Consider the following 19,064-nt stretch of genomic DNA (forward strand, 5'->3'; position numbering starts at 1 on the left):
TGTCTGGTGGTAATGCTAGCTCTTGTGGCCAAGTGAAACCTGGATTTGAAGCCTGATTCTCCTCTTCACTGTCCTTGACCTAGCTAGAATTCTAGCTGTAGCCCCTAGTTGCCACTAGGGGGCACTCCATGCCTCTTCAAGAAAGTGTGTGTGTGTGTGTGTGTGTGTGTGTGTGTGTGTGTGTGTGTTGGGGTGGGGGTCATCCCACTGTAACTGGCACCCTAAGTCCAGACAGCATAGATAGACCTAGTAGCTTTGCCCTAGTTTTCAAGATCCTGCAGATAGAAACAGGGCCCAGAAAGGTCTATTGCTGGTACTGCAATGGCAGACAGCAAGGAAGACATGTCCTGGAAGCTCTGGGAGGCCAGGAGAAAGAGTCCAGGCTAGAACTGGGTACTCTTCACAGGTAAGGTTTGGGTGGAGCTAACAGCATCCTTGATTAAGAGGTTGGTTCTATGGCCTTTGTGGGCCAGGTGCTGTTAGGATGTGCAGAGAAAGCTGGAGGAGGTAATAAGGACCCAAATCCCTGTTCATGCCATCTCCAGCTCCAAAGCCCGTGCTTCCTCCCAGGTGTGTGATAGCAGTGCTGACTCCCATCCGCACACACAGAACAGAACACAGCTCCTCTGGTTCATGTCTGACCTCCAAGAAGGAGGACCCCACAGGCAGCCAGCCTGGACCCTCTCTATTGTGGAGACCCCAAGACAGAGAGTGAGTGAATTCACCCACATTCTTAAAAAATTTTTTTTCCTCTGTAAAAGCATTGGAAAGATTTGGTAGCTACAAAATTTAATTTAAATAGATAAATTGTTAATTTATGCATGGCCTATTAGTATAATGGGGGAAACTTGCAATAAAACAAGTATTCCACAAATCATTCACAAATACAACAAACGGTTTTAGTTTAAATTTAAACATAATATTGACATATTAGTTTCTATAGAGAGTTGATTACATCTTGATGCATTTTGATTTTCCTGTCTTCCTTTTATATTCTGAACACAGTGTCTTTTTGTATGTCAAACTTTCTGGAAGGCCTCCAAGTGCTTGGAGACCAGGCTTGGTGCTTGTGACTGGCCAGCCTGGCAGCCTCAGCTCCACCCCAGATTCTGACCGGCTGTGGCTGGGTAAGCCTGCCCCTGTGGGCTCCATTTCCCCATGGGCGTGGCCAGGGCTTTGCAGTGCTTCTTAGGAGTGCTGTACACATCCCTCCTGTCACCTGGGCACTGTCTTTCGTGGGAGCCTGCTTTGGCTTCATCCTTCAGTGTGTCACTGAAAGTTAGAGGTTGGCATTCTTGTTTTATCATTAGGGAAACTGAGGCTTAGAGAGCCAAACTACCATAGCCATACCAGCATCCTCAATAGCTCTCAGGAAGGGACTGAAGCAGAACCTCCATGGAGTTATTCCTGCTGTAGGCACACGGCTAGCCTGTGTGTGCTGGTGGCAGAGGCTTCTGGAGGACCGAGCTCATCCTTCCATGTTGGGCCTGCCATTCTACAGGTCCAGCCCTCTCCTGTAGCAGCTACCTCCTGTGGGTCTGAGGAGAGGCGGGTGCTGGCTGCAGGATTCTCACGAGTGGGCCAAGACATAAGCAAAACAGGATGCTAGAGGCTGAGGCCTGATGGCCGTGGGTGTCTAATGAGTCAAGTGACCAAAGGTGAGGAGAGGGGGCAGGGTCAGGTAATCAGAGGGAGAGGTGGAGAAGGCCTCATCAGCTTTTCTACTCTGGCTGTGTGGGCATTCCCTGGTCCTAAGCAGCCTGGGGAATGTTGCCATACCTGGACAGGAAAGTGGAAGGGTGCCGTCTACTGTAAAGCTGGTGATCCTGACCCCACAGAAAGGAAGCCAGGGCTTGGTAAGTGGTAAAAGACCTAAGAGCAGCATTCTAGAGGTTTCTCAGCTGTGTGTGTGTGTGTGTGTGTGAGAGAGACAGAGAGAGAGAGAGAGAGAGAGAGAGAGAGAGAGAGAGAGAGAGAGAGAGAGAGAGAAAGAGAGATAAAGCAGCCCTTTCTCACACAGGATCAAAAGCTCTTTGGTCAATCGTCCAAAATGTCCCAGAAATAGGTGCTAGCCTCATTCCTAGTCAGAGAAATGGAGGTAGGGAGGGCAGCTAGGGAAAGGCTAGGCAGACGAAGACTTGTTACCCCTGGCCATTTACCCAAACCTGGGGAGGCCTTACATCCTTTCTCCTGGGTCATGCTGAGTTACCACTTGTGAGGGAAGACAGCACTGAGGACTCGGGGCAATGCCCTGCCAAGAGTCAAAGTGTCTCCCTTCTTACTCACCACCTTGGACTCCACAGTTTCCAGTTGGGAAAGTCTGGGCTCTGTCTATACAAGGCGCTGGCTTTCCCTGGCATGTCACAGTGACCTGTAATGAGGAAGATGGTCTTGGTTGGCTAGCCTGATGCCTCCTTTCCCCAAATCCTGGGAACTTTGGGACACAGATACATACAGGCACTGTTGGTGCCCTCTGCCCCTTCTGAAGGCCATGGGTGTAGAGACCCCTCTGGTCTACAGGGGACAAACTTGCCCTTTGTACTTGCAAGCCATTTCCTGTTCTTAGCATCGGCTTCCAGATCTCCCCCGGGAAGCCAGCTCATTCTGCAGCCTCCTTGAGCAGCAGGCTTGCTGTCCTGCCCCTGGGACTCCTCTACATCCGACCTTCACTACTGCCCACTCCTCCCAGCGTTCACATGGTCTCAGACAGGGAGAGCACTTCTGGCACCGCAAAGTGCTTTGTCTTGGACACAGCTGGTGGGAGCTAGTGTCCTCAGTTGAGATTAAAAAAACTCCCCAGGCTCTGAGGTTATGGTCCCCTTGTGCTCCACTTCAGCACACTGGAACATCCTGTCCCCAAATCAGGAGGCAGCAGGCTGGAGAAGCCAGTCTTGCTTCAGTACTCAGAGGCAATTCACCAGCCTGCCAAAGCAAGGGTGTACCCTTCAAAATGCCGGGTCCCCATGCTAAGCTCAGGGACCCAGAGCTCAGCATACAGCATGGGCCTCAGCGTTCCAGAAAGATGGACACCTTTCTCCTTTACAACTCTGGGCAGCCCTGCAGGCTAGTTGGCTCTATTTGCCCTGGTCCTGGAGTAGTTGTGGGGCTGGTCATAGAGGCACTTCAACCAGCACCTGGGAGTACTTTCAGTGTCTGTACAGAACTGTTTATGGCAGCATGAGGCTCCTCTTTTGTTTTTTTCAGGGCTCCATCAGAGCACCTGTTATTCTTAATCCTGCCCCACAGGTCAGACATCTGTGGCTCACACCCAGGCTGGGAGGGAGGTGGCTCTGGTTTCCACATTCCCAGATTGTTAACAGCCTTGAGTGTGGGAGCACTAATCTCCATTTTTTTTTTTTTTCTATTTCAAAGGGACTCTGCAAGTTTCCTTATCTGCATATTGGGCGTATGGAGATCATCAAGAAAGCATGTATAAGGCTTTGGCCCTAAAGTAAAGTTTAATGTTAATCATTTTTGTTTGCTACAATAGCCTCCTTCCATTTTAAGGGCTGCTGTCTAGCCAACCTAATTTCCCACAGAACTCTCCAGTCTGCTGTTTTGTCCTCAACCTAAAAACACAGAGAGGATCAAGGGCTGGGAGGGGTTGGATACAGAGGATGGTGTTAGAGCATCTTAAGCTGTCTGTCCCCCATGCATCTATAGGCCAGCCTGAGGGGCTCGGGTCATTAGGGCTTAGGGTGGCCAAGACTGCCAGGAGCTTGCTGAAGAGCTCACCCTCTTTTCACCATAGCCTGGCTCTTGGGAATGGGCCTACCCTCAGAACGATCGCTGCAAACAGACTACATTCCCGGATTCCTCTCGTTCAGTATTGTCAGTAGATCTTGGTACCTTTTCTTTAAGCCTGGTGACCTTCCTTTTCACTCCAGATTGCTGATCCTGCCTACTGTGGGTCTGGCATCTGAGAGGCTTTTAGATTCCAATGGTCTGCGTCCCTGTCACAGGCTCAAGTTTTAGCCTTTCCCCAAGCCACTATTCATGCAGAGGCAGGTGTCATTTGAAGCTCTTAAGCAAAATCCCAGCTCCCACCCCAATCAGGCCCCAAGCTCGATCCTACACCAGACTATGGTACAGCTGACTCCGGGTAACAGGTCGTTGCGCATGACACGCATGGGCACGACAAAGCGCCGGGGCGCGTGTTCGCAGCGCATCCTGCCGGGTGTCTCCCGAGACACGGTCCACGTTCTCCTGGCCCCCGCGTAGGCAGGGCAAGCAGTCCCACCGCTCAGTGCTTCCTCTCGGCAACCCGTCCAGCTCCGGCGTCCTCATTGGCCCCACGCCCCGTAGCTGGCCATTGGTCCGCGGACCCAATTTACATAGACCGATCTGGCCCAATCGGTGTGCAATGCCTACTTAACATGCATGATGGCCACCAGTCAGCGAGCACTGGGGCTGGGCCACCACGTGCTGTTGCTAAGCTTGGGCTTCTAAATTGTTACTACTGGAGCCAGCCTATCCCAGCAAGCTTAGCATCTGTCAACATTCTCAGCCCTGCCTGAGGCGTTCGGCCAGTCCCTATTGGCCAAGGCTGGCCAGGAACCCGCCCCCTAAACCAGAGCGCCCACACCAATTGGCTGTGTCGACTGCTGCTCGACTTATGTGTCAATTTGAGGGCCTGAGGCGGAGGGTGGCGGCCCAGCGCTGGAGTCCGCGAGTCGGGCTGGTGTGCCGCCAGGCGCGGGGCGTGCGGCGAGCAGAGCCGGCAGAAGCGCGCCGGGCAGCCGCCGCCGCCGCCGTCCCGTGCGCGGGCGGCAGGATGGAGCTGAACTCTCTGCTGCTGCTGTTGGAGGCGGCCGAGTACCTGGAGCGTAGGGACCGAGGTAGCCCGCGCCCCTTTGTGCTAGGGTGGGCGGGCGGCGGGCGGCGGGCGGGCGCAGGAGGCTGCTGACCGCACCGTCTGTCCCGCAGAAGCCGAGCACGGCTACGCCTCCGTGCTGCCCTTCGACGGCGACTTCGCCAGGAAGAAAACAAAGACGGCCGGCCTGGTGCGCAAGGCCCCGAACAACAGGTACCGCCCCCAACCCCCACCTCCCACCCCCGAGCGCTGTGCCAAGCCAGCTTGGGCCAGCCCCGCCCGAGTGTCCCCGTCCTCTCCGCGTCCCCAGTGTAGTCCTGCGCGCACCCGGGCGGCCGGCCTGGAGGAGGTGCCGGCCCCGCCCGCGCGTCGCCATCTTCCCGCGGCCGCGCCTCCCCGCCGCCGTAAACAGTGCCACGCGTACAGCGGCCGCGCTCGCCTAGAGCCGTTCTGGACTTTTCCAGACCGGAGAGGAGTTGTCAGTTGCTGTCGACCGCTACTCTCTCGTTTGGGCCGCATTGGGGACTCCTCCCTCCCTTGCACTTCTCAGAGCTGGCTTTGCTCTTAGGCCCAGCAACTTATTCCCAGCAGCCTGGACAGAGACCTCTCCCTGGGTACCTACTGGTCCTGCGCCTATTGACAGGGAAACTCCAACTGCAAGCATAGAGCTGGCTTTGTCATAAGAACTGCAGGGAGCTATTTCTCCCAAAAGTCCCAAGGCCCAACTACATTCTCTTTGCCTTGGCCTTGCGCTTGGAGGAAGCCCTGAAGCTGAGGTTTAGGTATGGCTAGGACTCCTAAAGGTTCCACCTTCCTGGCTGCAGTGGGGGCCATGGCACACCTGACACTGTCTAGGAGGGCCAACCTTGGCCCAGCTACTCCTGTGTGGTCAGTCTGAGAGCTTCCCTGGCAGGCTGGGGGCTTCAGGGCCCCTTGGCAGAGGGTGCGGCTCATTCCTGTGGCCTGTCTGTTCTTGGGAAACAGAGGGGCTGGCACAAGGACCCATTTCTGTGGTGTCCTAGGCCTGGCAAAGAACTGGTTGAATTACCGACTGCCCGAGTCCCAGCCTCTGGTCTCCTGCTTTGGGCAGTTTGCAGAAGGACATAAGTGTGTTGGAGGCCTCACTGTCCCAAGCCTCCACAGTGAGAATGGCCAAGCACTGGCTTCTGTCGGTCCTAAACCCCAGGTTGGGAGCTCAGGTTCCTGTGACATGGACTACCCATGACTGATAGGAATAGTAGCATTCCTGAGCTGAGGCCCTTGAATGCTTCTACCATATACACAAGTGAGCAATCTGACCCAGCCTTGTAAATGAAGCCTTATTTTGATCTCCATTTTACAACTGAGGAAGCCAAGGCAGAGACAGATTCAGTTACTTGTCACTTAACCACCTCTGTCCCCTGTGCCTGGATGAGGTCCTAGCCTTCCACCTTCTGCTGGGATGGAGAGCCAGGTGCAAGGGGCAGGGGATGCAAAGGGCCTCTGACTTGACTTGGGTGCACCTTCCCTAATGCTTCCTTGGACGGAATGTAGTAAAGCCTTAGGGGTGGCAGCCCTTACCTCCCCACCATTGCTCAGAGGCTATTCTCAGCCAGCTCAGTTGAGAAGCTGGGATTCCAGATGTGGAAGGACAGTTCTGAACCTACGATGCTTCTGTGTCCTGGCAAACTGAAGGACAGGCCCTGGTATAGCAAGCTAGTGTGAGAGATGGGTAGGTCTCTAATGGTGGTGACTCCACTCGAGAGTGCCTGAGCCAGCCTTTAAGGTCAAGTTCTTTGAGAATGCAAGCAGAAGGGTCAGATCAAGGTGGTGCCCAGGCAGCATCTGACACAAGCATGGCCTCTCAGGCACAGGTGCTTTTAAGAACTTGTGTGACAAGCTCCCGGTCAGGATCTCTGGACTCAGGAAGAGTTTCAAGAGAGGCCAATCCCCATGTTGTTAGAGAGTGGCCCTCTAGTCCAGGGTTGGGAGCTGGCAAGACAAGTACTATTGTCTGGTGCAGGGGTGAGGGGGCTCTGCACTGAAGGCTTCTGCTGACCCTAGCCTGCTGCACAAACTAGCAGACCCACAGACACAGTCAGGCTTCCGTTTAGAGAACTGAAAGACAGTTCTCTGGAGGCCAAGTTTCTGCACTGTCTTCTTGGCTCTGATTGGCCTGTGGAGGGATTCTGAGGCTCTGACCCAGTCTAAGTGACTAGCAGGTTTTGGGAGAGCCTGGGAACTACACAGGAGAGCCCAGGAATCAGCAGGGCCCGTGGGAGGTTGTGTGAGCTAGTAAGTACCCCAATGGCTTCAGTAGATGATGGGGCAGGTAGAATGTGCACACTTTTTTGGTAAAAGATCCCAGATCCAAGCTCTAGAGCAGCAGAGGAAGGGTCAGGTGGCCTGCGGCAGGACACAAGGAGGGCCTTGGTCTGGGTGTTTCCTGAGCTTTTTGCTCATATGTGCAGCAGCCTGGGGACCTAGAGGCCCTTGTTGGTCTGTGGCATTCCCTTAGATTGAGAGAGTTGCTTGGAAACCTGAGAGTGGTACCTGTGGTGCTCAGAAGTCTGGTCTGGATGACTGGGCTTGGCCAGTGGGGTTCAAGCTGCCCATGGGGTCACTGTTCCCAGGGAAGGTAAAGTTGGTCTCAGGGTTACATCTTCTAGCATAATGCAGCTCCAGAGAGAAGGGGGATTGGCCATCTTCTTTGTCCTGCTATGTACCCGAAGCAGAAAGCATGTATTTCTCACAAATGCCCCTGTGAGTTGACTTGGCTTTAGAAGCTCTGTCCTGGGTATTCCTATCTGTATGGCAGAGCGGCCATGGGAGGCCAGGATCATCTTGTCTCTAGAGGGCCTGGCCTTTATGTCTCACGCTCCGCTGCCATTGGTTCTCTGCATGTGGCTTGTGTTACTTCTAAGTAACTGGCCTCAGAGAAAGGGGAGCAGAGAAGGAAGGTGGCTGAGCACCTGGGCATTCCCCAGTGCCAGCTAGAGCCACCATAGGCTTCACTGGGTGGTCTGTGTGACCACGGGACCGTTAGATCTACTTGTATCTCTGTGCCTTGTCCCCACCCCCCACCCCCAATCCTCACAATTCAGTGTGAGGTTACCCTAGCCTTTGATAGGCAGCCGTATATCTGCTCTAGCTCTCAGCATCCCGAAATATCCTGGACCTAGATCCTCCCAGCCACTGTGTGCCAGGTCCCAGCTCTTTACAAAGAGCCTTTGTTATTTGTGCTCCTGTTGTTGGGCCTCGGAGTGAGCCCTGTCTTTCTATCTCTCTAAACAGGTCTTCACACAACGAACTAGAAAAGCACAGGTAAGTGGTACCCCCATTCCCATGTGAGCTACTGGATGCAACTACCTCCCTAACCCCCACGCAGAAGGGGGTACTTTTTCTGGCCTGGGTTGCCAGGCTATGCTCTAGGCTCTGGAAAGGCCAGTTCTAGAGGGGACTAGGGTCTGTTTTCAGGCATTTTTGGATTGGCAGGCAAGGGCTGGGCTCAGGCCATATTCTTTGGTGTTTAGCTTGGGGTCAGAACTGGATAGGTACCAAAGACTCCTTGTGTCGGTCTTAGTCTGAGTTGGCTCCCTGGAAGAGGACGTGGGTGTGAGTGGGCATGCCTAAGCCCCTTTGGAAACTGTTTCAGCTCTCGGTACCACGTTTCCCCCTACCTCTGTGCCTTTTGGGATCTGTTTCCTAAGGAGCTCTGCATGACTGGAGCATCACAAGAGGACAGCAGGCCCAGGCTTTGTCCCTGTACCCTGGGTCTAGACAGCTCCTGGTGGCCCATGAGGCCACTTCATTTTGTCATTTGTCTTTCCTCTGCCTTCGATGACAAGGTGTGGCTAAACTCTGGGACTTGAGAGGTGAAGCAGATACTTGTGGCTGCCGGTAGCAACGTAAATGGAAGTGATATTTTAGGCCAGGCAGCCTCATAAGCAGTAGATCCCATGGCAGGACCAGGGAAAGCCCCTGAGAGACAGTAGGCAATAACTCTATCCTGACCTCTGCTTTTACTGATAAAATGGACCAGTTCTGTCTTGCCTTCTTGGTGTTTGGGGTGGGTGGGGTACATAACTCTGCATCCTAGATGATCCCTCCTGGGTACACTGGAAAGGTCTGGAGCCCAGCCAGTTCTTTCCTTTTCCCCTCCCCCCCCTTGTCTGCGCCCAGTGCAACGCCAACTTCCGCTCTCCCGGGATTCAGGACTCTAGTTGGGGCGGGTGGCTGGGCAGGGACAGAACACCATGTTCCCTGAGGAGATGCATTTCCTGCAGTGGCTTGTGTGTTTGGGGGGTTCCCAAGGGGCCAGGCCACAGGGATGGAAGCCAGAGTGAGGCAGGCTCGGGGTTGCTCCTAGGTCAGAAGAGATCAACCCACCTTGTCCAGACTCAAATGGCCTGGCCTATATGAGGACTTCCTGAAAGCAGTTTGGGAGGACACCTGATAGTAAAGACAGATGAGGAATGCTATTGAGGTAAGAGTGGGTAATAAGGGTAGTGAGAAACTTCTAGGGAGGATAAGGGTTGACCTGAGTTTTGGTCTCTGGCATCTTCTACAAGCCTAGTTAGACTGTGTCTCATGGAGGCTCTTAATTTAAGACAGGATACGATTTGCTGGGGCATCCTGGGGGCTCTCTGGCACCCAGGGCAGAGTTTTTCTACCTAGCTGATCAGGCCATCATCAGAGATGTAGACAGCTCTGAGCAGTCCACAAACCTGAGGCTTGGGTCCTGGTGAGGACATCAGCCACAGCTGGCTATAGATTGATGCCAGGTGTTCCTGGATGCTGGCTGAAGGAAGGGCTGTGTGCTGTTCTGAGGAAGGAAGGAAACACCTGGCTAGCTGCCCAGAAGGCCCCGAGAGGCATACTCTGGATGCTGCCTGCACTGGAAGTGTCTGTCAGAGAGTCTCAGGTGGGCTTGTGGGACTTCCCCTTTTGGACCTTCGAGCACACCTATGCCCACTACCCCTGTAGGTCAGTATTTCTGGTAGATTGCCAGGATGGCTCTTGCTGCTGACCTCAGGGCCTGGCAACCCTCCTAGACTCAAGCTCTAATCTCTTGTCTTTAGTATTGATGTGAGCTCTAAGTTTTGTTCCTGGCCCTTAGCTCTCCTGTAATGTCTACTACATGAAATGTCAGAGGTCAGATCTAAGACCTCAGCTAGGCCCCAACAGTAACCCGGGCATAGAGATGTTTTTTTTGGGCCTGCCATAGTACCCTTGGCATGCTCTTGCTTGGCTGCCCACAAGTGCATGATGCAGCCATGTGGAACTACACAAAAGACATGTTTGTTAGCAACAGCTAGAAGATGCTAATAAATAGAAAATGGGGACTCCCTTTCTCCAGCCCACTGATGGTGGAATTTGCCACTGCCTTTTTCCCAATAACCTGGCCTGGAACATACCTCTTCATACCTCTGCCATCCAGCCAGGACTCTGACTCACATATGCTAGGGGACCCTGGCATGGAGCCAAGCTCCTGCACCATCACCACCCCCCCCCCCCCCCTCTTGGGCCTTCTTCTATGGAGTGGGTTTTTTTTTTTTTTTTTTTTTTTTTTTTTTTTTTTGATGAAACTCAAGGTGTGGCAATGTCAAATGGCTGAGCTGTGAGGAGAAATGGGGCTGCTGCAGATAGAAATGCAGGAATTTGAGGGAAAGTTCTGCCTCCTTTAGAAACACAGGGGTTTGACAAGTTTGGGTTGCATAGGGTCAGCCATGAGTGTCTTGAGTCTGGTGTGCTATAGTGACTTTAGGGAGGATATAGTGAGATCCCAAAGCATCCTAGACTCTATGACTGTGGTGCTCATATCGGGGTGGGGGAGGACTTTCTCCACATCCCCTCACTAACCACAGGCTCAGCACAGGGTGTGCATTCTTCTAAGTTTTGGTTGTCATATTAGTTTCACATTGCTTGTGTATGGTCAGGTGACTTTTCTTTGTCTCTTGAAGAAAACCTTTTTCTAAAGTATTACTCGTGCTTCCTGAACCCCACTCAGAGACCTTATCCTTGGTTACCTGGAGGCCCCTGAGATGATAAGGGGCCTGAGTTACCCACTTTCCCTACCTGGATTCTTCACCCAACCCCATGTAAGTACTTCAGACCTGTGTCCATGTGCCTGTAGCCTCCCTGGCCTCAGTGCCTGTAGAGGCCCACAGCCATTGAATCCCTGGCTCCCTCTGACCTGAGCACTGAGCTGAGTCTTCAGATGCCCGGGGATGGTTCTGTAGAGCCCAGATTCTAGAAGTAGACTGGAAGTACTGTTCAGCGGTTGAGTCAAAGAGGCAGTGCTTCTCCCACAGGAACGGTGGCAGGTCCCCATGTACCACTAAGGGACTTCCAGCCACCTCTTTGCATTCCATTTGGTACAAAGGAGAAAGTGAGCATCTGCTCATTTGTTTGTGCTTTCATTGCCTGATCACTTGTAGGATGGAGTCCGTCTTCATGTTAGATTTGCCCTGTCTTCTGCTCATTGTTACATGGAGGCAGTATTCTTTATTTTTGATGTGTATGAACTCAAAATATCACTAACACTAACCGTTTTGTCTTTTATATGTATTGCAAGTGCGTTCCTACTGTTATTTGTCTTTCGGCTGTGTTTCCTTCTTGTACAAATGTGTCCTTCTCTGATTGTAAAAGTAAATGTGGGGTTTTTTAAAGCACAGAAAACCTGGAAAATACAGAAGAGCACAAAGCTAAAGAAATAAACGTTGCCAGCCGCATCCCTGGAGATGCATGCTTCCTGTGCTTCATTGTGTTCTGTTGAGTCTCTTGTGTGCGTCTGCTTTTTATTTTTTTAAACAAAAGTGGGTCACTTGTCACATTTGTGGTTCTGTATCCTAATGTTTCCACTTAACACTCATGAACTGGAAAGATAGATACATTGAAACAACAGAGAATTGGGAAATACTTTGTTTCTTGTCAATTTGCACCTTCTGTCAACTTCCAAAAAGCCATTGCTGCTGACATGATTAAGTGGTTGTAGGAATTGCTATTTACTGTGTAACAAGTACACCTGGACCTATACCTGCCCTATCCCATGCTGGCCTCAGAACAATGGAATCTGTCTCAGGGAGGCTCCACCTCTGTTCTTTAGCCCAGCTCTATTCTTTAGTCCCTTCAATTCCTAGGGTTGGATGCTCACTGTGCTGGAAGCAATGGAGCTGAGATCTGGACTCTCTGGGAGGGTAACCATGCCTGCAGTAGCATGGAGCCAGGAGCCTGTCTATGTATGGTGAGACTGAAGATCCTCTAGCCTTGCGACAGTCTAGGGCTTACACAACTCTCTCTCAACACCCTGCCTCCTGGCTAAGCTCAGCCTCGGCCCTGTGTCTAAGAAGTTCTTCCAAAGGTCTAAAGCCAGTTTACCAAAAGGACCTCTAGGCCTCAGGGTTCTGGGCCAGGATGCTAGGTGAGAAAGTGCTTTGTCAACAATGGGTGCAGTTTGAAAAGCATAGTGTCCAGGGGTGGCACTTCCACCCTCTGTGTGACTGTGCACATCTCTCTACAGTCTCTGTTACCAAGGGTCCCCTTCTCTGTCCAAGAAATGGCTGTTCCTGCCTGCTGTCTTTCCAAAGTCTCTTTAGGACTGAGGGAGTCTGTGGGTGTGCTTGAGCTCTGTGACTAGGGAACAGATATGAAACTTTCACATGGGGCCATTTTTTTTAATTGAAAATTGATTTCTTTCACACAATATACTCTAGTCATGGTTTTCCCTCCCATCTCCTCCTAGATCTTCCCTACCTCCCCACCCACCAGCTCCACACCTCCTTTTTCTCTGTCTTTACAACAAAACAAACAGGCAAATTAAAAAACAATAAAACATTGTTAAGAAGGAGTATGCATGGACACTGGCCATGAGAGGCCGGTTGGGCAGCAGGCTAAATCCTCAAAAAAGAGAAAAAAAAAATCATCTGTCTCTGACCTGCCAGTTACACTTCTAAGAATCTGCCCAAAGCAAGCCATACTGACCTGGAAACCATCTTGGCTTTCTATAGCTCTGTAATCGATTACTTGGGTGGAACTCTGGTTTCCTGCAGATACTGGTGAGCTGGAATGTACAGACACAGCAGCAGTACCTGTTGTCGTGGTGATGTCAGAGATAGCCTCTGGAGGTGAACTTAGTTACCCTTTTCCATCAGGCAGGAAAGCTTTGCAGCAAATGAACAAGTACTATGAATGTGGTTCCAGTTGTGTGAAAAAATAGATCCACACAGATGGATACAGGAAGAAAAACCTAAAACAATCAATTTCCAATGAGACCACAGACTCAGCAGGGAGACCTGGTCCTCAGCACCCCCTTAACCTTATCAACTCATGATTTTGTGATGACAAGAATGAACAGAGCACATTGTACAGGGCAGAATAGGTGATACAGATATTTGTTCCCTGGGCTCTTAGGCCCTGTGGAATCCTGTGGACACCATATTCACAAAGGTATCTATGGCAGGCTGCTTTGGAGGGGAAGTATTATTTAGGCCAGGAGAGAATTCCTGGAGAGTGATCCAGATACTCCAGCTCTGAGGTAGAGTCTGGGGCAATTCCCAGGCTAAAAGGCAGGCCGACAATAGTGCAGAGGCCTGTGGAGGGCCCAGCTGGCCACTTTCTACCTTGTATCAGCCACATGAGCCCATAGTTCTGTGGGATTTGCTGCCTAGCTTGATAGTCTTGTCTCTGGCTCTTTCAGACGAGCTAAACTCAGGCTCTACTTGGAGCAGCTCAAGCAGCTGGTACCCCTGGGCCCTGACAGCACACGCCACACTACTCTGAGCCTTCTGAAGCGTGCTAAGATGCACATAAAGGTAAGCATGCAATCACCCTGGTGTCCCCAGCCATCTCCACCCTTGGGCAGCACTGGGTCAGAGGACCTGGAGGTGGGTAGTAGAGCCACCAATCAGGTACGTGTCAGGAGCTTATAAGGAGACCCAGTGGGAGCTGATTGGTGGTGTGGAGGTTATATGACCTGTGCTGGGTTTTGTTGAGAGGTGATTGGCAGGGAGATAGTGTAGTTGGCTGGACAGGCTAGACTCCAGACTGTTACAGATAGTTCTCCATAACTGTAACAGCAGCTAGAAGGAGAGGTGGACTTGAGGGAGGAGCAAGGGGTCATTTCATGTCTTCATAGACAGTCTGACTAGGAGTAGGCAACGTTTAAAGAGAGTCGGGGGTGGAGGTAGAGGCTTTTTTAGGGAGTTGGTGTAGGGTTATGCTGAGGGACATATTACCGAGGCAATCTCTCAAAGGCTTTAGACTGAGATCTGTTTATTCAGTGTTCTTGGGATACTAAATTTGAACATTTGGGTCAAAACCAGAGTGGGTCTCTTTCACAGGTGTGGACTTGCAGGTTGGTCAGCAGCTTTGAAAGAGTTATATTGAGGCCCTGGGGTTCTGATAGAACAACTCTGTCTCAGGTGGGCCCCCACACAGGAGGACTTAGGAAGGTGGGAATGTCTGCCTTATGGGATACACGAGGCCTCCTTGCTGGCATTTTCCTTACAGTTCAGCCAGTAGATTCAGGGAAAATCCAGTCTGAGGGCAGGTGGAGCTCTCATGGAGAGAGGTGCTTGCCAAAGTTTGGATGACACTGTTTCAGGACTTGAAAGCCCACGTTTCCACTTCCTGGGGCTGGCTAGCAGCACTTGACATTTTATAGCTTGTCATCAGACCGAGCATGAAAGTCCAAGCTGAGTAACTGGTCACCTTGCTGGTGGGAGGAAGGGGCGTATTAAGCCTTTGACTGGACACCCTATGGCTCTGTCTAGCATGCCATTTTATAAGTAAGGATACTGCCTGTGAAGCTTCTGTGCTTATGCCCAAAGGAGCTTTGCTCCTTCTTGGCTGTGGGCTCACAGACCACTCTCTATTCCCAGAAACTGGAGGAGCAGGACCGCAGGGCACTGAGCATCAAGGAGCAGCTTCAGCGGGAGCATCGCTTCCTAAAGAGACGTTTGGAGCAGCTGTCGGTGCAGAGTGTAGAGCGTGTGCGCACTGACAGCACTGGCTCTGCTGTGTCCACAGATGACTCAGAGCAAGGTGAGTTCCCAGGCAGTTCCCAGGTAGGAGCTGGGCAGCCCAATCCTGGCCTTTGGGTATAGGTATCCACAGTGGGGAACAAGGAAGTACCTAAGGTGGGGTGGTGCTGGTGGTGACGAGGCGCCCATGCCACCTGAGCTAACTGCTGGCATTACTACAGTAATGTTGCAGCTTCACATAAATAAGGGAGGAATGAAGACAGTGAGGCACAGAGGCCATGACAGGGCTATGTGAAGGCAGAGGATGACTCACCACTGGGCAGCATGCTGCAGCGTCTGGATTCATAACCCAAGACTTTGTCTGGAAGCATCCTAGCATCTTCTACCTCAGGGCCCAAAGGACCTTCCTTATCTCCCCCTGACCCATCCTCTCTCTGTTCTCTCAGAGGTGGATATAGAGGGCATGGAGTTTGGCCCTGGGGAGCTGGACAGTGTTGGCAGCAGCAGTGATACCGATGACCACTACAGCCTACAGAGCAGTGGCTGCAGCGACAGCAGCTATGGCCACCCTTGCAGGCGGCCTGGCTGCCCTGGCCTTTCGTAGGCTCCATGTCCTTTGCTTCTTGGCCCACCTGCCTGCTCACCTAGCCAAGCGTCTCAGCCTTCCAATCCTCCCTTGACTGAAGCCAGCCTCGTCATGGGCCTACTGCTGTGCCATTCTCGAAGCTACAGCTGCTGCCTGGTCTGCCTGCCTCTGCCTGCCCACCCTTTGGTCAGGACTCAAGTTGCCTGCCCCTTCTCCGCAGGGCAAGACCCCATGCAGGGAAGCAGGGTCAGGCTCTCACATCCTGGAGCCCAGCGTAGCCACCCACAATCTGTTCTCAGATTCCTAATCATTCCAGAAGTATTAAATATCATTTCTACAAATCTCGGCAGGATCCGTGTAGGGGCCTTAATGACCACCATGGGGAGCTTGAACCCCAGCATCGGATCCCAGGAGAGAGGAGTGGACTGAGGAAGGAAGGAATGAAGGAAGGAAGGAAGGGAGGGAGCAAGAAGGTGCTGCTGTCCATCTATCCATCTACCTGTTGTCCTGAGGTGTGGACAGAGGGATCTGTGAAGGGCAGGACTTGAATGAGCATCTGGTGGATGGCCTTCTTTTCCATGGTGTCAGGAGCCATGGGGATGTTCCTGGGGTCTGGCTGGACCACCTCAAACCAAGTTGGGTGGCATCTGTTCTTTTAGGACCATCAGATGCACACACATATGCCTAGGTTCACACCCACAAGCACAGATACACATGGACGTCAGAGAATGTAGATCTTGAAATAGTTGGCATGAGGTCACTTGGAAATGGTGGCCCCTAACCTGTGCCTGACTCTCACTCAGGCCCCTGCTCACCTGGGCCAGTCCAGATGGCACTGCCTGGTCAGCACAGGAAACAGATAGGGCTTTTCTTCCTGGCAGGGGACTGGAATAAGCTGGGTGGCAAGCTGAAACCACTGGGTCCTCCAAGCTTTCTCAACTTCCTTTCTTAAGAAAAGAAAAAAAGAAAAAAAAAAAAAGTGTGACAGGGAGCTCCCAGAAGGGGCCTCACAAGCCCTGCCCAGGGCAGCCTCAGCTGGCAGAGGCTTTACCCAAAACACAAAACAGAAACATTTTTAAAAAGAGAAAAGAGCTCTGAAGACTCGCCAAGGGACATGAGTGTGTGCTGCCTCTATTTCCTGTATGAGATTTTTGTACTCTATTTTCCTAGCCATTGTTGTGTCCTTGTTTGCTGAGGGGTGGGAGCGACCCAGCGTCTCAGGGACCCATCCTCTGTCACATTGTCATAGTGTGCCTTGTGTTCCCTGTCTCACCCCACCCACTGCCACCAGCATGTCCCTATGGCTTATGGGATGTACCAGGCCTCCTGGTAGGTGCCCCCCTCACTGCTTTCCTACAGGTAGCCCTTCTCAGCAGCTGCAGCCTCCTGGGAGGAATATTTACACGCCCATGTATCTCCCGTGGCTGATTCTTGTATCCTGTAGGGCTATGACCTGGCCTCCAGTGGTGCCTCCATGGTAACTGGCTGGGTGGCTGTGCCTGAGAGATTGTGGACAGCAGGCCTTCTAGCACAGGGTCTTGTCTCTGAACCTTGGACAAAGGCTTGGAGAGTCAGCCATGGGCAGCTTATAAATACAGCAGTTCCGGAGGTAGTACAGGCCTGGCCTGGAGGCTTCTGTTGGCCTTTCAATACTAGAAGTCCTTGTTTCTAGGGGCACCACACAGCAATATTTGGGTTGTGGCCACGGGCTAGCCCACAGCAGCACCTGCCACCTCCTCTGGTGCATTTGTAAACAATTTCCAAACTGTGGGGAAAACCCTTGTTTATCTTCAGTCATGCCAATGAGCATCCTAGGGTGGGTTGCCTACTGATAGGCAGAATGAGGTTCCTGGAAACAACACTGGCATAGAACCTGCTTTTGGGGCACTCAGAATGATAGGTGGACAGCAGGCCTGGGTAGGAGTCCCTGGAATAGAAAGATAGCCAACATCTCAGTAAGTTGGTTCTGTCTACATTTTCTGCCCAACTGGGGGCTTCAGTGTCGCCTGAGCATGTCCCCCAGGCATTTGTCTTGAGCACACCCACTCTTAGCATAGGACAGAGCTCTGTTTAAAGGCTTTGCTTCAGGGGCCCCAGAACTCCAGAGCTCCTGATGTGCCCTGAATTCTTATATCAACTCCCTGCTCCATCTCCAGCACCTCAGATTCTGCTTCCACCCCTGCCAGCTGAGTCCACTCCTGGTGACCAGAGTGGCCCCCTTGGCTGAATTTTGTGGCAGCTCAGCCCTTTGCCTTTTCAGGCTATGGATCCCATGTAGCTTAGGAGTTGGCCTCCTCAGTCACCCAGGGGTGCTAGCCAGCTGCCCCTCCCACTAGCAGGCATGTGAGGGGTAGTCCACAGGCATGGGCGCTGGTGCTAAGAGTTACCTATCCATTACTCCTTCTCCTGCTCTCTACCATTTGCACAGTATGGCCATTACCGGTAGCCATGGGATTCAGCCAAGGCTATTGTGTGTCTTTAGAAAGAAAGCTGGACCAAAATAGCTGCTGCTATGTCCTCCACCTGCACCTGTCCATGGGAGCCATGTGGTGCTCCATAACAGTTTGGGACCCCAAGCTCAGGCTTGGGCCTCTTTATTAGGAGGTAGTCCAGATGTACTAGACCCACCATCTTGCTGCAGGCCCCGCTTGTCTAGCAGGAGAGGATGCAGAGGTTTTGTCTCTATATGGGCCCTAGACCTGCCTCTGTATTTCTAACCTGCAGGTGCTTGAGCTTGCCTTTCTAGGCAGATGGAGTTGTGCACCAACTGTGGCTGGACAGCCCCCACCCTTCTGTGTGCCCTAAGCCTTCCCTGCCTCTGGTGGGTCAGTTAGCCTCTCACCCCTTGTGCCTGCACAGAGGGTCTTGATCCCAGGCCAGCAAGCAAGTTCTCAGGCCTCTAAACTAGGGCACTAGGGCAGGTTCCGTGCCAGAGTCTGGGGTTAAATAAGGGGCCTGGTGCCAGTGCAGTGGGTGAGTTATGAGACCTGAACTGCAGACTGGAATGGGACCCCATCCCACCTGTCTAACAGATGGGGCTGTGCCATGTCATTCTGTCATTGTAATATAAATACAGATTTTTATACCTCATTTTCTGGTTTCTAGTTCTTTCTGTATCTCTGGTCTGCTCCTTTCTCTCTAGCTTCAGCTAGAGGGACTGACTCACTGGAGTCAGGGTCATCCTGGCCCTTGGGAATCAACCTTCACACGTCCACGACCTCCATTTCCTGGGAAGCTGGCCAGATCTATAGGTCCACGAGCCTCTGTGTGAAGGCTTGTGTGGAAGTACCATTCATCCCATTCTATGCCAGGTGTTGCCTTTACCCATTCCTGAATTGTCCAGTACCAGCTTTCTCAGACCTTTTGTGCTTAAAACAATTTTTGCAGAATGAAGCTAACAATACATGTCTGAGGCTGTCAACTCTCCGTGTTGTCTGGAGAATAGATCACTTCTGTTAAACCGCATCCAAAACCAACCATTAGCATCACAGTTGTATACAAAGTTTTAAAACTGTCTGAAAAGGTACTGTATAAAACATTTCGTCCATTACATACAGGCTTGCTTAGGAATGATTAGCTCCTCAGTTCCCTTTACCTTTTGACCCTACTAAAACCACAACTGATTTTGAGTAGAAGAAAGCAAGCTTGTCTTGGAAATAAGTTTAACATACTTGCCTTCTTAAATTTCTAATCCAATCCCAAG

The 19,064-nt window shown here is 51.9% G+C and overlaps 1 protein-coding gene across 1 annotated transcript; it reads left to right on the top strand.

Annotated features, from left to right (window-relative positions):
* The first annotated feature begins 4,638 nt into the window (after positions 1-4,638).
* On the top strand, positions 4,639-18,451 carry MXD4 (MAX dimerization protein 4). Its single transcript, XM_080939036.1, has 6 exons — positions 4,639-4,838; positions 4,927-5,026; positions 8,087-8,116; positions 13,491-13,605; positions 14,674-14,836; positions 15,222-18,451. Exons 1-6 carry the CDS (start codon positions 4,775-4,777, stop codon positions 15,377-15,379), a joined length of 630 nt encoding a protein of 209 aa, XP_080795162.1. The 5' UTR covers positions 4,639-4,774; the 3' UTR covers positions 15,380-18,451.
* The last annotated feature ends 613 nt before the right edge of the window (positions 18,452-19,064 follow it).

The sequence above is a fragment of the Micromys minutus genome (assembly GCF_963924665.1).
Source record: "Micromys minutus genome assembly, chromosome: 1".
NCBI lineage: Eukaryota > Metazoa > Chordata > Mammalia > Rodentia > Muridae > Micromys > Micromys minutus.